Here is a 21,477-nt window from a genome sequence, read left to right on the forward strand (position 1 = left end):
TGCTATATTGAATTGCATGATGCAGGTGAGACAGCCATAGGCATTCCACTTGTTTAAAAAATCAACTCAATTGACCTTGAAATATGACATGATCAAATTTTCTGTAGGAAAATCTCTCCACTATCACAAAAATACTCATATGTGTAATGTAGTCATTTTAGAAAGATAGAAATTAATTTAGAACTTCTTGTTCTTTTCAGGACTGTTCGTGATGCCACGAGTGTTGATGTAAACATGAGGGTTGGTGTTCATACAGGTAATGTTCTATGTGGTGTACTTGGCCTGAGGAAGTGGCAGTACGATGTCTGGTCACATGATGTTACTTTAGCCAATCACATGGAGAGTTGTGGTGTTCCTGGGTAAGTTTTTTCTTTTATTTGATATTTGAGAAATATCTTGTGTCATTCGGAGTAGTATATGTTTAAATATGAATGTTGCAGCAGGATTGGCTCGTACATGTACCACTGTAACACTGTGACGCAAAAAGGACATGCATTAACACTTTACTTTCTGACTTAACTCTGTGAAGTTAATGAATAAAGTGGCTATTCTCATTTGATGTAGTAAAGACTTGATACTACTACTAATGATAATAATATAAAAAATAGGGAAAACATAATTTAACATGACGATGACCTATATTGTAAAAAACTGTACTATAACACTGACTTCTGAATTGCATGTAAAAAACCTATGGGGAATACAGAGTAGTTTTCCTCTATGCGCTATGTATGATCAAATTAAAAAGACAATGTATTATTTTCCCTTGTCACTATTAAATAACAGGATAAGAAAAATATGCAATTACACAAATTCATAAGAATGCAGCTAAAAATAAATAGCAATAATCATAATTGAATTTATAACTATTGTTCATGATTCATGAACATTAATGTAACTAGATTTTACATTTGAAATGGAATATGATTTAAATAAAGAAAAAGAATCTGTATGTGGATATTGAATGTGGTGTGACCTTTCACTAGAATGTACAACTACATTCATACATATATCTATAACTGATTCATGCATGTGTGTATGCTTTTATACTTGGGCCGAGTAAAAATGTTTAAACGCTGTAAAATGACCATTGAAAGCATAAATGTTTTTCTATTTTGACTTGTTACTGTTTGAAAAAAAGAAAACCCTTCCCAAAAAGTTTGCTGAAATTTCACTTTAACATCTGTACATTCATGAAATGGCTATCTATTTTCCATATTTCCTTAATTTTTTATTACACCCCTGACAAACGAAGTTTGAAGAGGTATATGAATCAGCGTACAGTTGGCTGGTCCACTGTAAATCTTGCGCATCGAACTACTTCATCAGTTTTTAACCGATTCTCATGAAACTTGGAACACATATTGGTGATGGGGTGAAGATGTTCAAGACACACTTTTCGCACGTGTTGGAAATTGTGTTGCCATGCAACGGTTTATTTTGGCAGAAATAAGGTACAGATGTTGCAGTTCAAACTACTTCCTCAGTCAGTTTTTAACCAATTCTCATGAAATTTGGTACACATTGGTTTTGATGTAAAGATGTGCAAGATGGGTATGTTGTGTGTGTCTTAAATCATGGTGCCATGGCAACAACATATTATATGACAAAACTTGGGTAAAAAACTGGCATTTTAATTACTTCATCAATTTTCAACAATTTTCAACAATTCTCATGAAATTTGGTATACATTTGGTTCGAAGTAAAGGTGTGCGAGATTCATATTTTGTGTCATGGTTACAACATTATTATAGGCCCCTAATTAGGTAAAATGTATCGGTTTGAACTACTTGATTAGTTTTCAATCAATTCTCATGAAATTTGGCTCACACATTGGTCTTGAGGTAAAGATGTGCGGGACATATTTTTGCATGTGTCGGAAATCATGTTGCCATGGGAACAATATATGTCAAAAATTGGGCAAAATTGTGCGGTTCGAACTACTTCATCAGTATTTAACCTATTCTCATGATATTTTGCTCACATATAGGTCTTGGGGTAAAGGTGGTCAAGACATATTTTTTCCATGTGTCGGACACTGTTGTCGTGGTTACGGCATAGGGCAGGGTATTTATCACCTTCAGTGATAGATCTGGTTTAGTTAGAAGCTATCAAGAAAATTTATATATATATATATTTTTTTTTTTACTTCGAAAGATTATTTTCAGTTGAGTTTAACTCGATCTATTTACTATCAATAACTGGGATATACTCATTCAGAGCTGCCAAGTAGAACGAAATCAATTTAAAATATGGCAGTACGCGTTTTCATGATAAAATACGGGAAAAAAACAAATAAGAGAAGGAAAGGTATTGTTCGCCCCACTAATGAATGATCTCAGACCCTTGACAGTCTTGGGTAGGTCGCAAGAGGCCAGGGCCGCGACACAGTGGGGGCTAGAGCTAAGAGTACCCTGAAACCAGATCCAACCAAGAATGCCAGGTGACTTGGGGCAAACGACTGTCTTCTTAGGGGAAAGGCGAAGTCCAGCAGAACGGAGAGCATGTAAGACACGAGTCCAATTATCCAAGAGCTCATTGGGGTATTTCCCCCACAGAGCAAGTCATCGGCCAATTTGACAACACCACCTTCATGTAACAAACCACCAAGAACACGACACATCAGCTCCTCAAGAGCTGTTTCTGATCCAGGCATTCCCATAGCCGACCTAGTGTAAACCCTTACTCCGCGAAACGGGGTAGCCACGCCACAATATTTCATTGAGGCCTTCGCAAGGGGTATCTGATAGAAGGCACTGACAAGGTCTGAGGTAATAAGGTATTGCCATTGACCAATACTGCGAAGGGTTGAGTCAATGTCAGGTAAGAGGGATGGTTGGGGCTTTGAGTAACGTCCAGCATCGGCAAAGGCTGATACGAGTCTAAAACCACCATTGGGTTTCTTCACCAAGAAAGAGGGATTGAGATACTGTACAGTAATGCCCACATCTTCTGGGCGGGCAAACACACCGACTTGTTCCAACTCATCAAATTTGTTTTGTAGTTCAACGAGGGATGGGCGGGCATACATGGGCAAGCGACCCTTCCGCTGAGGAGGCTGGACCGGCCCCATGTTCACCACCGCCTCAAATGGACCAGCAGAACCGTTGTAACCTTTGAAAGCAGGATTGAATACGTCATCAAACTCAGAATAGAGCATGGCAAAGTCCTGCAATAAGCTAGGAGAGAGGATGCTATCCGGATCTAAAGAGATAGCACCAGAGTGTTTAGTAACTCTAGGCACGGAGGGCTGTGGCTTGACAGGCTCAGGTGCAAGTGTGCCAGATTCAGTTGACTCATTAACATACACAGGCCTAACTTGACAAAAATGCTCGTTCTTGCGGAGAAGACGAGGCTCATCCGAGAGGTTTGGGATATGAACTTTGCCTGCCACACTTGATATGATACAGGGATTAGGCCATGACTGGCGAGCGCTGGAAGGATTCAGGAACTTTCGAACTGACAGCACGGGGTTCGAGGGCAACAGTCTCATGGGATAACAAATCAGCAGGAAGTGTCAATTCAACAAAATCACACCAGGCCATAGGACGGTGGACTAAGGAGGGGCACAAAGGACATGTGCCCGACGAACAGCATGTGACTTCTTGTTAAACGAGGGCTTAGAGCCATAAGTAATCACAAAGTCATCGCCGATGCATATTTGGCGCTTGGCAGGCCGAACAGAGACGTCATTGAGTTCCATGAAGGGAGTCCCAGGGAGAACTTCAACATCCAACTCATGAACAACAAGGCCCTCAAAAACAAGTTGCTGAGATTCACGTGAGAATGTGAGGCATGTTCCCCCTACTACTTCCAAGGGAGATACACCATCCGCCTGATGTGCAGATTGTGAACTAGGTTTTATTTCACCGCCGAGGGCTTGCACAGTTGCGGCACGAATCATGTTACCTGTGGCACCACTGTCCACCATAATACTGGTGGTATGGTGTCCAAAAAAGGCATCAAAATACGGAGACTGGCGAATCTGTACTTGCAGGGCAGCAGTTTGAGAATGCTGAGGATTCTCATCTGTGGGGCTGACAGCTGATGGAGCTCGTTCAGGCTCCCCGGAATCACTGTTGTCGTCAAAGTCCTCGTCTCCAAAGATATTGGCAGCTTGTCAGGCTTTGGCTATGAAGCGACGATCTTGTTCTGGCAAAAATGTACATTCGCTAAGGTATCGGCGCGCCTCGCAGCAGGGGCAGTATTTGATAGGACGTGGTTTATCGGAATACTGTGGTTTCGTAGTGCGGCGTGGTTGAGCCTGAGTGGGAAACTTGCTCATGCGTCCCTTCCGCTGAGGGAAAGAGGCAGTAACACGCATAGCACGAGAGTTTTCGGTGGAGTGAATCTCATCGAGCAGGCTGTTGAGGGCTTGAGAAATCACTGGCTTGAGAGACGAGAGAGATCGAGCACGTAGCTCAGTGCCATACCTCTGCTTTACCAGATGAGGGAGATCAGCATGGATCAATTGTAACCATTGGATGACTATGAAATTCTCAAGTGTAGGAGTCAACTCTTCATCTTCTGAAATCAATTCACCATGGTGAGATATACCACCATTAACCTTAAGGAGATTATCGTCAACAAAGGCAAGAATTCTTTGATACAAATCCTCCGGGCGTTCGTCCGCCTCTAGCTTGATATCGCAAAAATCAAGGAAGTGGGCACCACTACTTTGAAAGCCATAATGTAGCCTGATTTTTCCCCAAATGTCACCTAGTGAAGTAGAATCACGAATGATAGAATTACGCAATATTATCGGGCAGTAATTCGCAATTTGCCCAAGGATTAGCTCCAACATGCTTGCTTTCTGTTGGGCCGACCTCCTAGTCTCTGACAGCTCAGAAATGGGGTCACTTGACATACCACGTAGTGGGTCATGTTTGGTTTCTTATTCCACGCAAAATCGGCACCTAAGAATATGGCAAAGTTGGGATCGAGAGTGAGGATGTAAATCAAATTCTGCTTCCAATTCTCGAAAGACGTAACGGATTCGTTTTTGATGAGACACCATTGCTTGGGTGCTCTGGGGGTAGCCATAGTTTTAGTGACACGTAATTGGATAGATGGGACTACAATAGATCTACCGTACCGTTATGCCAAGCCGTGTTTGTGAGTGAAAGTTAGTACACTAACCCCAACAAGCTAGAATTGGATGCCTGACTGCTAGGAAAGCATGAAGACCGTTTGGGCAGTGAAAAGGCTAGGATCCGTTTCCAAAGCTGCCACCACAAAAGAACAAACAAGTCGACAGACAAGGCGTACAATTTGAACTCTTTATTTAACGTGAACCGCGGCTTGTAGGAGATGCTACCAAAGTGCCTACAAAGCACGCAATACAGTAAAAACACTTCAACAAGCCAAAGCGACCACAAGGTGGCGCTATTACATAAAATACGCAACACACAATTAATGCGCAAAGCTGGTGTAAAAGAAATCATGATGACCAAGTCCCAAAATTGCAGAAACAGATGAAGAAAATTAAAGTATAAAGTCTGCCAGGTCCTTGTATTGAAGCAAAAACAATGTCCAAACTGGATTCAAAATAGCCAAATTCCCGCCGGGAAGTGCATACGTCATAGATGGAGGGAGATGCACAAAACATTAGGAGCTATGGATGGGACTGTAGCATTTCATTGCACACATCGGGCTGGTAGGATCCAATTTTGAAAGTCTATTTTACACTTTATCCTTGGACTCAAAAGGGCTTAAATTTGCGCCAATATCATGACGAAACATAATCCAACAAAAAGAGTCCATTAAATGAACATGATTATAAAAAAAATAAAGAAAATCAAACAAAAAACAGGCAGTGCCCGCAGCACGTCCTCCTCACACGCACATCCGTTGTAGGAGTCTCTCTATATTCCTTTGTCTCTCTCCTTACCTGTCTTTCTTTGTCCATTTTCTCTTTCTATGTCTCTCTCTCTCTCAATTTGATATGATCTATTCCACAGGCGTGTTCACATAACCCAGACAACGTTAGACAATCTTGGTTTGAAGTACGAGGTAGAACCTGGCCGAGGCCATGAACGCAGTGAATACCTCAGAGATATGAACATTGAAACTTTCTTTATTGTAAATCCAAAGGTAATTATTTTGGAATAAGTAATTAAAGTTCTATGAAAATGCCCTATCCTTAAAGACGCCGTAAGAAAATTATGAGCTTTGTCTTTCTGTGGGAATCCCACATGTTTATTTCCACACTAATCCTCCCATTAAGTAAAATGGAGGAAAGCTAATATATATTGTTATAGCTGCTGTAAAATTCCTGATATAGAATTCCTGCCGAAAGACACAGCACTAATGCTTATCCAAATTGTGTTATGCTGTCCATTTTTTTAATTGTCAAAGCGGTGATTTTTGTCTAAAGGTCTCACTGTTGTGAGTCTTTGTGGAACTTGTAACCTAAATAGAATATTTATCAATATAGAAGTAAAATCACCATAGAACCAGAACATTCCCATGTGAAATTACAAACTTTGGACATAACAGCAGAAATATGTGAATGTAAAATATAATCCAGAAGCAGTATATGAAATTATAGATTGATGAATAAAAGAAGTGAGCAATAAGTGTCACACTATTGTTTAGATCATCTGAGAAATACCTTTGAGCACTGGTGTAAATCCTTGCGTCCACCTATTGAATAGCATGACGTCGCGGATTTACGCCCGTGCCTTTGACAATGATTTTGATTTCAGTCATCAGCTAACAAAGTTGAGGAGACACAAGCTGCGACTCAAGAGAAGCCTAGGGGTAAAGTGTCCCGTAGGATGGCCCTGTTCCTTGAGTCCTGGTCTGGTGCGGATAAACCATTTCAACACAATGCCACTATGCCTGTACCAAAATCTATTGGTTTATCAGTAAGTATGAACACATTCATTTAATAATCAAATGCAGCATTAAAACATGTAAGGATATGGACATTGTCATTGTGTCAACTTTATATGCCCTGCGTTCACACTGTATAACACACTGTTACCTTGTACAATCCCAGTGTTTGCAAGTCATAGTATGATCTAAGCCTGAGTCATATCGATTATTTTGAAAACCGGTGTTCGACAGCTTTAATTCGATCGAACATCGATGCATCAAAATTTGAAGGCGGGGAAAATCAAGTCTTTTTTTTTTTGCTCCGGCCGGCCGTCGATGCATGCGCAATGCATGCACTACATTTCCATGATCACAAAACACAAAAAAGGCCGGGGAGCAATGCAGAATTCTTCCCAAAATATCTTCAACAATGATATTTGCAGATGATAACATAAAAGTTTAAAATGGAACAATATTAAAGACATGAATCACGCAGAGTTGATCCGAATGATTTTCGGTCAACTAGCATTCGCAGTCCAGACTCGCACACACCAGCCCCGTACACTCACTCTCCCGAAACGACAAGCATGCTTGCCAGCGCCATCTAACAAGTGCAAACAGCGGGGAGAGCGTTGTACTTGCCTGAAATTGTGTAGTTGGTGGGGTAGTTGGATCCAAAATTAGCTCCAAATAAATTGATGGGAATAAATACATAATTTTCTCTGGATGGTCATTTGAATTGGTATTCAATGCTGATATAACGACTGTGAGGAAAGATTGTGGAATATGAGTTCTGACGATGTTCGAGACTTAATCCTGATGATGATAATCCATTTTTTTTTAAACACAAGAGCTTGTGATCGAAATAAATACGAATGTCTCGGATCGAGCTCTAAATTCATATAAATTATTATTGGATGTTAAATAATTACGATTTAATAAGATTTTATGGCCATACTAAAAATATTGACGATGTCAGCAAACTATGTTATGTTCATATGGAAGAATTAATAGTATTATATACTGGCATTATTTTTATTTTTTATTCCATCTCTGGACGTCTCCGAGCTCCGAGAAAAGAAGCACAATGCGCATGCGCGTTCGATGACGTCTGACATATTTTCCATAAATTTATGAAATCAGAGCCCAAAGTTGGGCACAAACAAGCTTCAAATTGATGGGAAAAAAAATCAAACGTAATTTTTATCTGTTTTGTCATGTAAAATATTATTAAATGGTGATATTACGATCTTCAAAAGAGTTTCTACATGTTGACAATGTTCGATAATCAATCCTGACGTGATAATTATTTTTTTAGACAAGTGCACTCACTCAAGTCGATCGTCATGTGATGTCCGCCATTCAAAATTGAAACGAAATACAAACGTTTCACATCAAGCTCTAAATTCATATTAATGATTATCATATGCAAATTATTGTTAAATATTACGATTAAATCATGTTCTATGGTCATGATATCAATATTGTTCATGAAAAGCAAGATTTACTTTACGTTGATCGCATCAATTTTCCGGCCATTTTCTGATTTGATTAAAGCACAGTACTGCACGCGCATGCACGATGAATGGCGACTTCCATTCATAAATTCATCGTGCATAAATTATCTCGGCACGAGCAGACGAGCCGGGCAGACGAGTAAGACTCGAACTATGATCAAAATAAACTTCAAATTAATGGTGAATAGGCATCATAATTACACAATCGGTTTCATTTTGGGGGCAATATAAATGAAGTAAGTAGTAGTCAAGTTGGATATTACTATTTATTTTTTATGTCTGATTGTGTGAACCAAATGAATCGGACGGCCGACGGTATTTTTTTTTTTTTTTCGATGCACCGATTTTGCAAAATCTGCACCAGCGTTCGATGACATCGATCGAACATCGATTTTAAAATCGATTCGACTCAGGCTTAGTATGATCATGGCATGGAATTGATTATCATTGCCAATAGGTTATGGCCACGAGTTGGTGAATTGGTATTGTTAAGAACATCATGTTGAATTAATATTGCATTTAAGTGATAAAACTCTATTCATACTTTGGCACAGTTAAACAGTACCCTTTCCCATCAATAAATTGTAATTGAATTAGACTGTCTTGCAAAATAAGTGTATTTGGTCAACTGAAAGGTATTGATCAAATTTACCGAAGGGCAGTGTGTGTTTTGCATTCTTACAATTTAATTACACCAATGAAATTGAATTGATTTTGAGTTGGTTGATGCATCAAATATTCCCAGAGTTCCTGAAGAAATATTATCACGCCTGATATATAAAAAAAAATCAATTCCAGATGAAAAAGTAGCATTTTTAGTATTGATAACAAGGTTCAAAATCTTTCTACTTTTTACTTGGGAAATGATTGAGAAAACTGAACACTTAATTGATTGAATGAACCTAATCAGGGGTTTTTAACTCATCCTTTTAGTTCCAGTAGGCATGGGTGTCGATTGGTATTCTTGGTTGGGGGGGATGATTCACACAAAAGTTCTTGTGGATGGGGATCTTTCAACATTACCCCCACTAAAATCACAAGTTAGGACATTTTGGAGTAATTGATATGCATGGTGTTCTTGGAAACTCCTTCATTGTTGTAGTGTACTGTACTTTTTGAAAATTCAATTTGTGTTACAAGTAAGCCTATTCTAAACTCATACGAAAGAAAAAAATGACAAAAATTGTCTGGACCATGTGCATAGTGATCTGTTTACTGAGCATGATGTATACGCAGGGGCGTCGATCCATTTTTCAGATTGGGGGGGGGGGGAATCATGAATCAACGTTCCAAAGGCGCTCGATCATACAAAACGAACAAACTCACCCACACACTAGGCCTATATTATATATATATATGCATACATATATATATGACTCATGAGAAATAGACACATATCTTACCCTCACCAACAATGCGAGCGCGAAGCGCGAGCTGAATTTTTTTAGTATGACACGAAAACAGGAAAAATGTACCTGTTTAGGTTTGTTTGTAGTAACTCATGAGGAGCATAAATACATGAATCTCACTAGAGAGCGAGCTAAAAATTTCTTTATATTCTGACGTGAAAGCTTGATATTCTAAGCATTTTTGGTACCAATGATTAAGATGGGTATCTAGAAGAACAATAGATGTGAGCGCAAAGCGCCAGCTGAAAATTTTGATATTTCGATCTGGAAAAAAAAAACAGTTTAATGGACGCTTTTAATAAAGAACAAGATATATATATCCATCAAAAGATTATTGCAAATCGAAGCGGGAATTCTTTTGAGGTATAGAACTGAAAGCGGGACATTCTATTCACCTATTTAATCATGAAAAGTATGGGGTTTTGGTACAGAAATGATGCAAGCGCGAAGCGCGAGCTGAAAATTTTTATATTCCAATCTGAAAAGCAGACATTTTGAGCACGATTTTAAATCAAAATCGAGTTGGTATCTCAATCTCGCTTGCTGGTTTCAGTGTAGCATTACAATCTTATTTTTTAGTTGCACATGCGGAATTATTGGGAGGTGGCAAAACGATATGTTCCCCCCAAATATTTTCATTGGTGGGGTGATCGCCCCCCCCCCCCGAATCGACGCCTCTGTGTATACAATGTCTCTCTTAAATCTAACCCGACTGGCAATATCTTTTTTCTTAATGCATGATGATAACATGCAGATTCGGACCAATTAGGACTAGCACAAATTACAAACTATGTGGCTTCTCGTGCGCCATCGGGCTTACCGTCATTCCATAGAGCTATTACTGTATGTAATAGCTATATGGTCATTCCTTAGACGATTTATCTTGCCACCCTTTTACTCCCGTTTATTGTCCACCCTTTTGAATTAATTGATGTATTAAAATTATTTTTTTCACCACTGGTGGGATGGAACACCCTATCAACAAAAGTTGTTTTTCGTTGGGGTCCTTTTATGTCATGTGTTAAAAATATCATACAAAAACATTTCACTCTTTTTCATCCTGAACCTCCACCCATCTGTTTAATAGTACTGAAAAAGAATGTTTTTACTTAATAACAATATACACAAATTGCGAAGGAAACAAACTGATTGATGACATAATCATCACTATAATTATCATGATCAAACTTTTAATTTTTTCATCATCATTATTATAATTTTTCTACCCTAAATTATTGGGGGGGGATGATAATACAGGCCATCCCCCCCACTTGAAATATTGGGGGGGATATATCCCCCCCATCCCCCCCGTGATCGACACCCATGCCAGTAGGTATTACATTGAGAGATACATTTGTGAAAACAAACAAGTGAGAAACAGAGAATTTATTATGGACTGAAGTGCTTATGTTTATTGTTAATGTGTTAAAATTTACATTTGAAACAAAGAAGATGTACAAAGTGTAATCTCATTTACTTTGCAGAGCTTTTAAAGGACAAGTCCACCCCAACAAAAAGTTTATTTTAATAAAAAAAGCAAATTCCAACAAGCATAACGCTGAAAATTTCATCAAAATCGGATGTAAAATATGAAAGTTATGACATTTTAAAGTTTCGCTTAATTTCACAAAACAGTTATATGCACATCCCGGTCGTTGTGCAAATGAGGGAACTGATGACATCACTCACTCTCTATTTCTTTTGTATTTTATTGTATGAAATATAAAATATTCTCATTTTCTCCCCTTTGTCCTGTGAAACAAAGTTTTATTTCTCCCTGAACATGTGGAATTACCATTGTTTAACATTTATGGTTCAGTCAAGTTTTTCCTTATTGTCAAGTCTGTAAAAATTTAAATATTGTATTAATTCAAACAATGAAAAACAAAAGAAATAGTGAGTGAGGGACATCATCGACTCTCTCATTTGCATGTGACCAATTTGCGCAATATTTTTGGAAAAATAAGCGAATCTTTAAAAAGTCATAACTTTCTTATTTTACATCTGATTTTGATGAAATTTTCAGTGTTGTGCTTGTTGGATTTTTCTCTTTTTATTCAAATCAACTTTTTTTGGGGGTGGACTTGTCCTTTAATTAACTACATGTAGTACTGATTTTCAGTAATTAGTAGCAAAATTGAGATGACTGAATTCTTGATACCGTTTAAAATAATACATGATCCCATCCTTATATTGTTATTTCCTATAATTTATCCCATTTTTATCTCGCCTGCATAGCAGAGCGAGACTATAGGCGCCGCTTTTCCGACGGCGGCGGCGTCAACATCAAATCTTAACCTAAGGTTAAGTTTTTGAAATGACATCATAACTTAGAAAGTATATGGACCTAGTTCATGAAACTTGGACATAAGGGTAATAGTGTATCGCTGAAGATCCTGCCTGAGTTTCAGGTCACATGACCAAGGTCAAAGTTCATTTAGGGTCAATGAACTTAGACCATGTTGGGAGAATTATTTTCAAAATCTTAACCGAAGGTTAAGTTTTTGAAATGACATCATAACTTAGAAAGTATATGAACCTAGTTCATGAAACTTAGGCATAAGGTTAATCAAGTATTAGTGAACATCCTGCTTGAGTTTCAGGTCACGTGACCAAGGTCAAAGGTCATTTAGGGTCAATGAACTTTGGTCAAGTTGGGGGTATTTGTTGAATTACTATCATAACTTTGAAAATTTATGGATCTAGTTAATGAAACTTGGACATAAGGTTAATCAAGTATTAGTGAACATCCTGCCTGAGTTTCAGGTCACATGACTAAGGTCAAAGGTCATTTAGGGGCAATGAACTTTGGCCAAGTTGGGGGTATTTGTTGAAAAAACATGGACATAAGAGTAATCAAGTATCACTGAACATCCTGTACGAGTTTCAGGTCACATGACCATGGTCAAAGGTCATTAACGGTCAATGAACTTTGGCCGTGTTGGGGGTATTTGTTGAATTACCATCCTAACTCTGAAAGTTTATGGATCTAGTTCATAAAACTTGGGATATAAAAGTAATCAAGTAGCACTGAACATCCCCTGTGAGTTTCAGGTCACAAAACCAAGGTCGAAGGTCAATAAACTTAGGCCATGTTGGGGTAGTTGTTGAATTGCCATCATAACTTTGAAAGTTTATGGATAGAGTGAATGAAATGTGGACATGGGTGTAGTTGACAAGTCTTAAGTCACCGTTCAAATGTCATTTATGGTCAATGAACATGGTATTTTGTCATTATATGAATGGTGTTTTTGTGAATGATTATTTCATAGTAGTTTTCAAATTTAGCACTGCTGCTATATTAAATTCGCGTAATGCAGGCGAGACTGCCAGAGGCGTTCCACTTGTTAGGGTATTTATGCCATGAATACTTGCCTTATTCCTTTCACACTTATGATGGTTTTATGCAAAATACTTATTTCTAAAGTTTCAGTTTTATGTGTTGTCCTAGGTATTTCTTTGAAAATAGTGATTTGCTCAACGAAATACTGATTTTCAGCTTTTATTGTTTCGCCCAACAGAGGTGAAGGCGAGACTTAGGGATCCAAATGTCGTCCGTCCGTCACAAACCTAATGACACATAACTCCACAACAGTAAGTCGCTTTTCAACCAAACTTGGATGGTAGATGGACTTGGGGGACCTGCATGTAATGCTGCAGTCGGAGGTCACATGGTAAGGTCAAAGGTCATTTTCAGGTCAACGTTAAAGTGTACATGCAGGTCAACGTTAAAGTTTACATGCAAGACTCTCTTAATTATGACACCTAACTCCGCAACCGTAAGTCACTTTTCAACCAAACTTGGATGGTAGATGGACTTGGGGGACCTGCATGTTATGCTGCAGTCGGAGGTCACATGGTAAGGTCACAGGTCATTTTCAGGTCAACGTTAAAGTTTACATGCAAGACTCTTATGACACCTAACTCCGCAACCGTAAGTCGCTTTTCAACCAAACTTGGATGGTAGATGGAGTTGGATGACCTGCATGTTATGCTGTAGTCAGAGGTCACATGATAAGGTCAAAGGTAATTTCAGGTCAACGTTAAAGTTTACATGCAAGACTCTCCTATGACACCTAACTCCGCAACCGTAAGTCACTTTTCAACCAAACTTGGGTGGTAGATGTACTGGGGGGATGGGACCTGCATGTTATGCTGCAGTCGGAGGTCACATGGTAAGGTCAAAGGTTATTTTCAGGTCAACGTTAAAGTTTACATGCAAGACTCTCTTATGACACCTAACTCCGCAACCGTAAGTCGCTTTTCAACCAAACTTGGATGGTAGATGGACTTGGATGACCTGCATGTTATGCTGTAGTCGGAGGTCACATGGTAAGGTCAAAGGTAATTTCAGGTCAACGTTAAAGTTTACATGCAAGACTCTCTTATGACACCTAACTCCGCAACCGTAAGTCACTTTTCAACCAAACTTGGATGGTAGATGGACTTGGGGGACCTGCATGTTATGCTGCAGTCGGAGGTCACATGGTAAGGTCACAGGTCATTTTCAGGTCAACGTTAAAGTTTACATGCAAGACTCTTATGACACCTAACTCCGCAACCGTAAGTCGCTTGATGGTAGATGGAGTTGGATGACCTGCATGTTATGCTGTAGTCGGAGGTCACATGATAAGGTCAAAGGTAATTTCAGGTCAACGTTAAAGTTTAAATGCAAGACTCTCCTATGACACCTAACTCCGCAACCGTAAGTCACTTTTCAACCAAACTTGGGTGGTAGATGTACTGGGGGGATGGGACCTGCATGTTATGCTGCAGTCGGAGGTCACATGGTAAGGTCAAAGGTCATTTTCAGGTCAAAGTTAAAGTTTACATGCAAGACTCTCTTATGACACCTAACTCTGCAACCGTAAGTCACTTTTCAACAAAACTTGGATGGTAGATTTACTTAGGCGACCTGCATGTTATGCTGCAGTCAGAGGTCACATGGTAAGGTCAAAGGACATTTTCAGGTCAATATTAAAGTTTATGTGCAAGGCTCTTATGATAAGTGTTATTCCATCCCAGTCATTTCACAATGAAGTTTTGATACAATTCTGTTGCGTGCCCTCGCAAATCACGATATTTCTGGTTATTTCATAAGTGGGCGAGACACAAAATCGCATTTGCCTTGTAATACTGAAATGTCCTTTGTTCAGGTTGGCAAGATGATATTGTACTTGGGGATATTGTGTATAGTTCATTGTCATATTACAGCACAAATTGGAAAAATCTAAAGAGCACAACAATATGCAATGCCAATTAGAAGGGCATGCATTTGGGCCTAATGTTAGAAAATATCTCAATTTCCTATTAAATTATATTAAATGGTGCTATGACTGAATTCTTGATACCATTTAAAATAATTAATGATTCCATCTTTTTTATATTGTTATTTTCTATAATTTATCACTTTTGTAGGGTATTTATGCCATGAATGCTTGCCTTGTTCCTTTCACACTTATGGATCACAATACAAGGTGAGATTCTTCCCATTTTGTCCATTTTATCAATTTCTTTTCATTTTTTTTTCTCAGTAATTTGCTAAGGAAAATAATTCATGATTTGTCAAGTATTTTGGTTCTGATCTGTACTTATCTCCATATATTTTTCATTATTTTTAGTCTGATATTCAACTATGGGCATGCTAGGTAAGAAATAAGAATGACTCTATTTTCTATTTTAGAGGACTTGAAAAGCAAGAATAATGACATTTGACATGGGTTATATGAATAAACCTACAACAATAAAATCTTATGTACATAATTTCAGCACTCCCTCAAATTTAAATGTTAACTGCACAATATGTTGGATTAGCATTGTTGTTTATTCATCAGTATGCTTCTTGACTAAAATTTTCAGATGTTAACCAAATACAAGATACTTATTAAACCAAGTACTATTCTATGTAAAATACTGATCTTGATCAACATTCGACATTTGTTAAAATATTTGTTTTTATTCATTTAAAACTAGCGCATGGAGCAAGCCTAACATAATTCATCATAAAAAAAATATTTGTGACATTATTCTGCTGATTATACAAGATCCAATCAATTTTATAAAGACTGAAAAATTCTCAAAATAAGAGGATGTATCGTAATGATGTGTACTTTGTATGATGTGTTCATTACCATAGCGACAGTGACGACAATACAGTATGTCCTACATTTTTTCCTCAGAATCCTTCGTCAATCCATCATTATTGATAAACAAGTCAATGAAAGAATGGTGGAAGCTATCGAAGCCATTAACTCTAGGAAGTAAGTTGAAAGACCTCATTTAGATTTTCCTTATAATTAGTCATCTTGTTTTAGAAGGAATCTTCCTGTCTGCTCTGCCATAATTATCGATCTTTTCCAAATCAATAAATAAACTTGGATGGTAGATGGACTTGGGGGACATGCATCTTATGCTGCAGTCGGAGGTCACATGGTGAGGTCAAAGGTCATTTTCAGGTCAACGTTAAAGTTTACATGCAAGACTCTCTTATGACACCTAATTCTGCAACCGTAATTCACTTTTCAACCAAACTTGGATGGTAGATGGACTTGGGGGACCTGCATGTTATACTGCAGTCAGAGGTCACATGGTAAGGTCAAAGGTCATTTTCAGGTTAACGTTAAAGTTTATATGCAAGACTCTATGACACCTAACTCCGCAACCATAAGTCACTTTTCAACCAAACTTGGATGGTAGATGGACTTGAGGGACCTGCGTGTTATGCTGCAGTCGGAGGTCACATGGTAAGGTCAAAGGTCATTTTTAGGTCAACGTTAAAGTTTGCATGCAAGGCTCTCTTATGACACCTAACTCCGTAACCGTAAGTCACTTTTCAACCAAAATCGGATGGTAAATGTACTTAGGTAACCTGCATGTTATGCTGCAGTCGGAAGTCACATGGTAAGATCAAAGGTAATTTCAGGTCAACGTTAAAGTTTACATGCAAGACTCTCTTATGGCGCCTAACTCCGCAACGGCAAGTCACTTTTCACCAAAACTTTGATTGTTGATGTAGTTATGAGACCTGCATGTCAAAGCTCTTATGACACATACTGTAACTCTGCAACCGTAAATCACTTTTCAACCAAACTTTTCTTTATATTATTTATTAATATTTATTTATTATTTATTTATTAATTAGTAAACTGTTGTTCTGTTTTCCTTGGAGCCCCTATAACATATGTACAAATATTACACACATTTGAACACTTTTCAAAATTTCAAACAGATTATTGTAACGCCAACGAAACGAGGACTCTGACTTGGCATTTCTTTAAAAAGGGTAAATTAATCCAAGTTGATGCACCAGTGGGAGAAATTCTTTGTTTACCCATTTCTGTTTTGACTTTGAGTAAACTTAACCCAGTGCTTTGTGCATTACATATGCATTTAATGAACACCGGGGGGGGGGGTGGCCACTTCCGTTGATGAGTGGATACCGTGCGCGACCTTGGGGTCTCGGAAAGCACCCTAAACAAGTATTTTCCATTTTCTGAAAATGCATCCCTTACCAAGTATTGGCGTGTGAAACCCTACCCTTAACAATTATTGGAAACAAAACGATACCCTTGGCAAGTATTCCCTAAATTGAACCCCTAAACAAGTACAGTGATATTTTAATTGTTATAATATGTCAAGAACGTCGGTTTTACCTTAACCTTCATGTTTGGCCCCACCTCGCGCAAATCGGACTCTAAACACGTTGTGTTGACAGTAAGGGCAAAAAGAACATCCTTTATAAAAACATTTTAGTCTTTTTTATACCCTAGCAAATCGACCCTGAACACGTAGCTTCCTAAAGAAATAGATGCCCTTTTTTAATTATTTTAGTGTTTTTGACACCCTCATTACGTTACGTACGTAACGTGCCCTATCTTGAAAAAACATCCTTTTTACATGTTTTTTTGGTCGCGCATGGTATCCACTTGTCTATGTAAGTGCCTCTTCCCCCCCCCCCCCCCCACGTATGAACTTTTCATGTTGTTTGAAAATGTTTAATAAGTAGGCCCAGGTTTGATTTAGAAAAACAGAAAATATCATTTAGATAGACTGTTTAACCACAGCACATGTAAACACTCATACTACACATCATAAGATGGTAAAATGGTCTATCTTCTATTTAGACCATTTTACAGTCTTATCTTATGGTTTAGATACATGTACATAGTGGGCAGTGGTATACCCATCGACTGCGCGCAGCCGAACTTTTCTGGTTTGCTAATGAAATTGTATATAAAGTGTTAAAGTAATAGGCTAACTACGGAGACTTGATGACTTGGCCATAATAAGGCTATTATGTCGACATGGCGAGATATTTTATCTTGCCAAGTTGACTTTTAAAAAGTTATATGTCAACTTGGCGAGATATTTGGACTCTCGCCGGGCCTTGGACACTTCATATCTCGCCATGTCGACATATAATGTTTTATAAGTCGACCTGGTGAGATAATATATCTCGCCATGTCAACATAATAAGACTATTATGTCGACATGGCAAGATAGATTATCTCATCAAGTCGATGGAACTTTAAAGGCTCCGTAGTTAGCCTTTTACTTTAACACTTTATATATAATTTCATTATCAAACTAGAAAATCATTTAACATTTGAAATAATTTCATCTCTCTTGGATGGGAACCCATTTAAGTAGGATAAGATTATTTTAAGTTATTTATGAGGTTGAAAGTGTTACATGGTTTCCTAATTCATTGGCAGACCCTGGTCTAGATCAGAAGACATACATAGAGGAACCATGTTTTTTAGAGAGTCACATTATGAGAAAAAGGTAAGGAATTATGGAATATTTATACTTTAGTTAATTTTTACTATCACACCTCTAACCATTAAGCTATACCTCATAATATAACTTATGTCATCCATTAATCAATTCTATTATGATAATATTTACAGACTAGATTAATCTATTTTGATAATACATGTACATGTATGTACATTTGTTTGAAAGTTTTTTAACCTTCTTTTTTGTCATAATTAACTATGTGATCTAGCTCGCCATGGATTTATGATTTTTTGGTAAAGTAAATAAAAAAGCAACTTTTACAATTCTTGCTTTGATGAAAATTCTTTCAAATAATTCAAGAAAGAAAATAAATCAGTAGGCATTAGGATGTATTTTAGCCTATTTCATTCCTGATAAGCACAAATAATCAAATTATGTAAAATAGCCTTAAAAATGGACATACATGTACTTACGCTTTTCCACATGCACTCATCAGAGTAAAATCACATGAATAAACAGATTGCGAGAGCAAAACAATATATAATAGAAACGAGTATGACAATGGATGCTTAATGACAAGCTTTAATTTGCTTACAAGGTAAACAAAATAGGCTTAGTTGACTGCTATTAAATGAAACAAAGTAAATACAAAAATGCAAGGGTTCTTTTTAGCTCTTTCTGATGGCACAGAATGGGGTCAGTAAGGGTGTGTTTATGCTTCCATTGCGAGGACAGAATCAGCGTTTTCAAACGTCGATTCAAAACGCCGATCGTAAACGTGGTTCTGGGAGTGCTGTTTATGCTTCACTTTTCAGAGGCGAAATCACGAAGTCCAGCTGGCTTATCATCGTAATTTTCGTTGAGCAGGAAAGCGAGGTCAAATTGGGCGCGCCCTTTTTCGAAAGTTTTTTTTTCCGAGAGTTATGGGGAAGGTACGTTGACTGTTATTTACATATCGAACAATTTCCGATATTTTAGTCATTGCATGGAGCTACTTGACATAGCAATATATTTTTCACCATGGTGAGGATAATAGTGAGAAAAAAATCAAGAATATTAAAGTATACATAATAAAATAATAAAACACCTATTTGTTTATGGGAATCTGGCGATGTCTCCTCATTATAACTCATGTTCCAGGTTTTTTTTGTAAATCCCTCAACGTTCATCGTGATGACAAATTGGAAGAGTAATACTAGTGATAGTACTTAAATCAATTATCACACATGCAAATGTAACAAGAGAGATGAGAGGTAATTCCGTTAACATGCGACCATGGAGCAATGCGACTGTATTTGCCCGCGGATTTTCATCTCACCGGAAGCATGCACCAAATGACGTCATTTAAACACGTTTACGATCGTGGTTCTGTTTATACTTCCCCAGAAAGCCTGATTCTGGTCAAACGACGTTTACAAACGCACCTTTTTGTGAGTTTACGATCGGCGTTTTGAAACAGCGTTTAAATGAAAGTAAGCATGGACGCAACCGTGTTTTGGACTAATCACGTTTGGAAACGCTGATTCTGGCCTGAAAAGTGGAAGCATAAACACGGCCTAAGATGAATATATGTTGCCTCGAGCAGAGATGCCAACCGTTACGTTTTTGCCGTATTTGTTACGTTTTTTCACCCAAAATACGGCGTTACTTTTTTTCTTTGTAAAATACGTTTTCTTAAAATTTCGATCGTGTACAATATGCATTGTGTTTAGCTAGCTGGGTGTTTAAAGGGATCGTTTAACTTTGTGAGCAGCTGATTTAAAAAATTCTCAAACTGAGTTGAAACGTGCGTATGAGTGCCTGTATTTGTCCTAAAAAACCCTGAAACAGACCACAATATAGGATGAAAAACTCTAATTTAGATACAAGTACACTGTAGCAATTCATTAGCCTGATTTTGAGAACCATCTAGTAGACGGGTTCAGCTTATGACCAGTTTTCTCCAATTCAAAAAGTCTGTTGGCTATTTTGACTGCCTTCTGTTGTGTGTATCTCCTATACACACGCTATTATCTGCACTGTACATTCAGTGTATACCTTGTACACACTGTATGTACATGTAGGTCATGATGTGTTCATCTAGAATTAATGTGTTGTGGTGCTCAGATTCTCTGTATACACATAGTCATTGAAACCAACTCCCAATTATTTTCAAACTTTGGTTTATATCTCCAAGGTTTTAAAATTGATCCTGTAAATATAATACTTTGAAACTTTTGGGATGGTATTTTTACACTATAAGCCTAATGTTTAGCCCATTTTCAGGAACCAAAAGGAGAATTTTTTTAATCAGAACAAAGTGAAATTATCACTTTAAGGTGAAGTGTGCATTACGATAGGTAGTGCGGTAATGAATTACGCATAAAAAATCCCCAATGTGGTGGTGCTTTGTGCAGGGCATAAATAAAGGTATACCATAAAATTAATTGACGGCCAGGTCGTCGATGCCCCTATAACTGGCCTTGATGCCTTTACAAAAAGTGATCAATTCACGGCCAAAAAGGCCGTGCCCTTTTTTTCTACCTGGCCGACGTGCCCTTTTTCAAAACAGGTCATGCCCTTTCTCAGTGTAAGATTAAAGTTTACAAAGTTCTCCCATATTTCACAAGCAAAAATACAGAAGAGAGAGAGAAAAAACTAAAGTTAAAGGAGAATGAAACTCTTGGAGCAAGTTAGCTTTTGTGAAAGCAGAAAAATCAAAGAATAAGATCAACAAAAGTTTGAGTAAAATAGGACTAGCAATAGAAGAGTTATGAGCATTTGAATGTCGAGATCACTAATGCTATGGAGATCCTCTCATTGGCAATGCGACCAAGATCTATGATGTCACAGATGAACAACTCTCCCCTTTTGGACACTGAAAATATACCCCAAAACATCTCTTTTTGCTCATTCTAATCATATGACAAACGATTCATCAATGATATAATGTTGTGAAACCTCTGTACTTGTCCTCTCATAAAGAGAACACCTCACCTTGTGATAGACTCTAT

The 21,477-nt window shown here is 37.9% G+C and overlaps 1 protein-coding gene across 2 annotated transcripts; it reads left to right on the forward strand.

Moving 5' to 3' along the window:
- The first annotated feature begins 202 nt into the window (after positions 1-202).
- LOC129279361 (adenylate cyclase type 2-like) lies at positions 203-21,094 on the forward strand. 2 transcript variants are annotated; one of them, XR_010292605.1, is made up of 7 exons: positions 203-359; positions 5,961-6,093; positions 6,708-6,869; positions 15,164-15,222; positions 15,925-16,005; positions 18,460-19,190; positions 20,046-21,094. XR_010292605.1 is itself a non-coding variant. In XM_064094853.1 (6 exons), exons 1-6 carry the CDS (start codon positions 235-237, stop codon positions 18,557-18,559), a joined length of 660 nt encoding a protein of 219 aa, XP_063950923.1. In that variant the 5' UTR covers positions 203-234; the 3' UTR covers positions 18,560-21,088. The 2 variants fall into 2 exon arrangements, 1 of the variants encoding a protein (XP_063950923.1); XM_064094853.1 differs by having other exon boundaries at positions 18,460-21,088.
- The last annotated feature ends 383 nt before the right edge of the window (positions 21,095-21,477 follow it).

This window comes from Lytechinus pictus, chromosome 2 (genome assembly GCF_037042905.1).
Source record: "Lytechinus pictus isolate F3 Inbred chromosome 2, Lp3.0, whole genome shotgun sequence".
NCBI lineage: Eukaryota > Metazoa > Echinodermata > Echinoidea > Temnopleuroida > Toxopneustidae > Lytechinus > Lytechinus pictus.

Coding starts and splice junctions, on each gene's coding strand:
- LOC129279361 (XM_064094853.1), top strand. CDS start 235: ATGAGGGTTGGTGTTCATACAGGTAATGTTCTATGTGGTGTACTTGGC. Junction 6,094..6,707: donor TCTTTATTGTAAATCCAAAG/GTAATTATTTTG, acceptor TTTTGATTTCAG/TCATCAGCTAACAAAGTTGA. Junction 15,223..15,924: donor CTTATGGATCACAATACAAG/GTGAGATTCTTC, acceptor TTTTTTCCTCAG/AATCCTTCGTCAATCCATCA.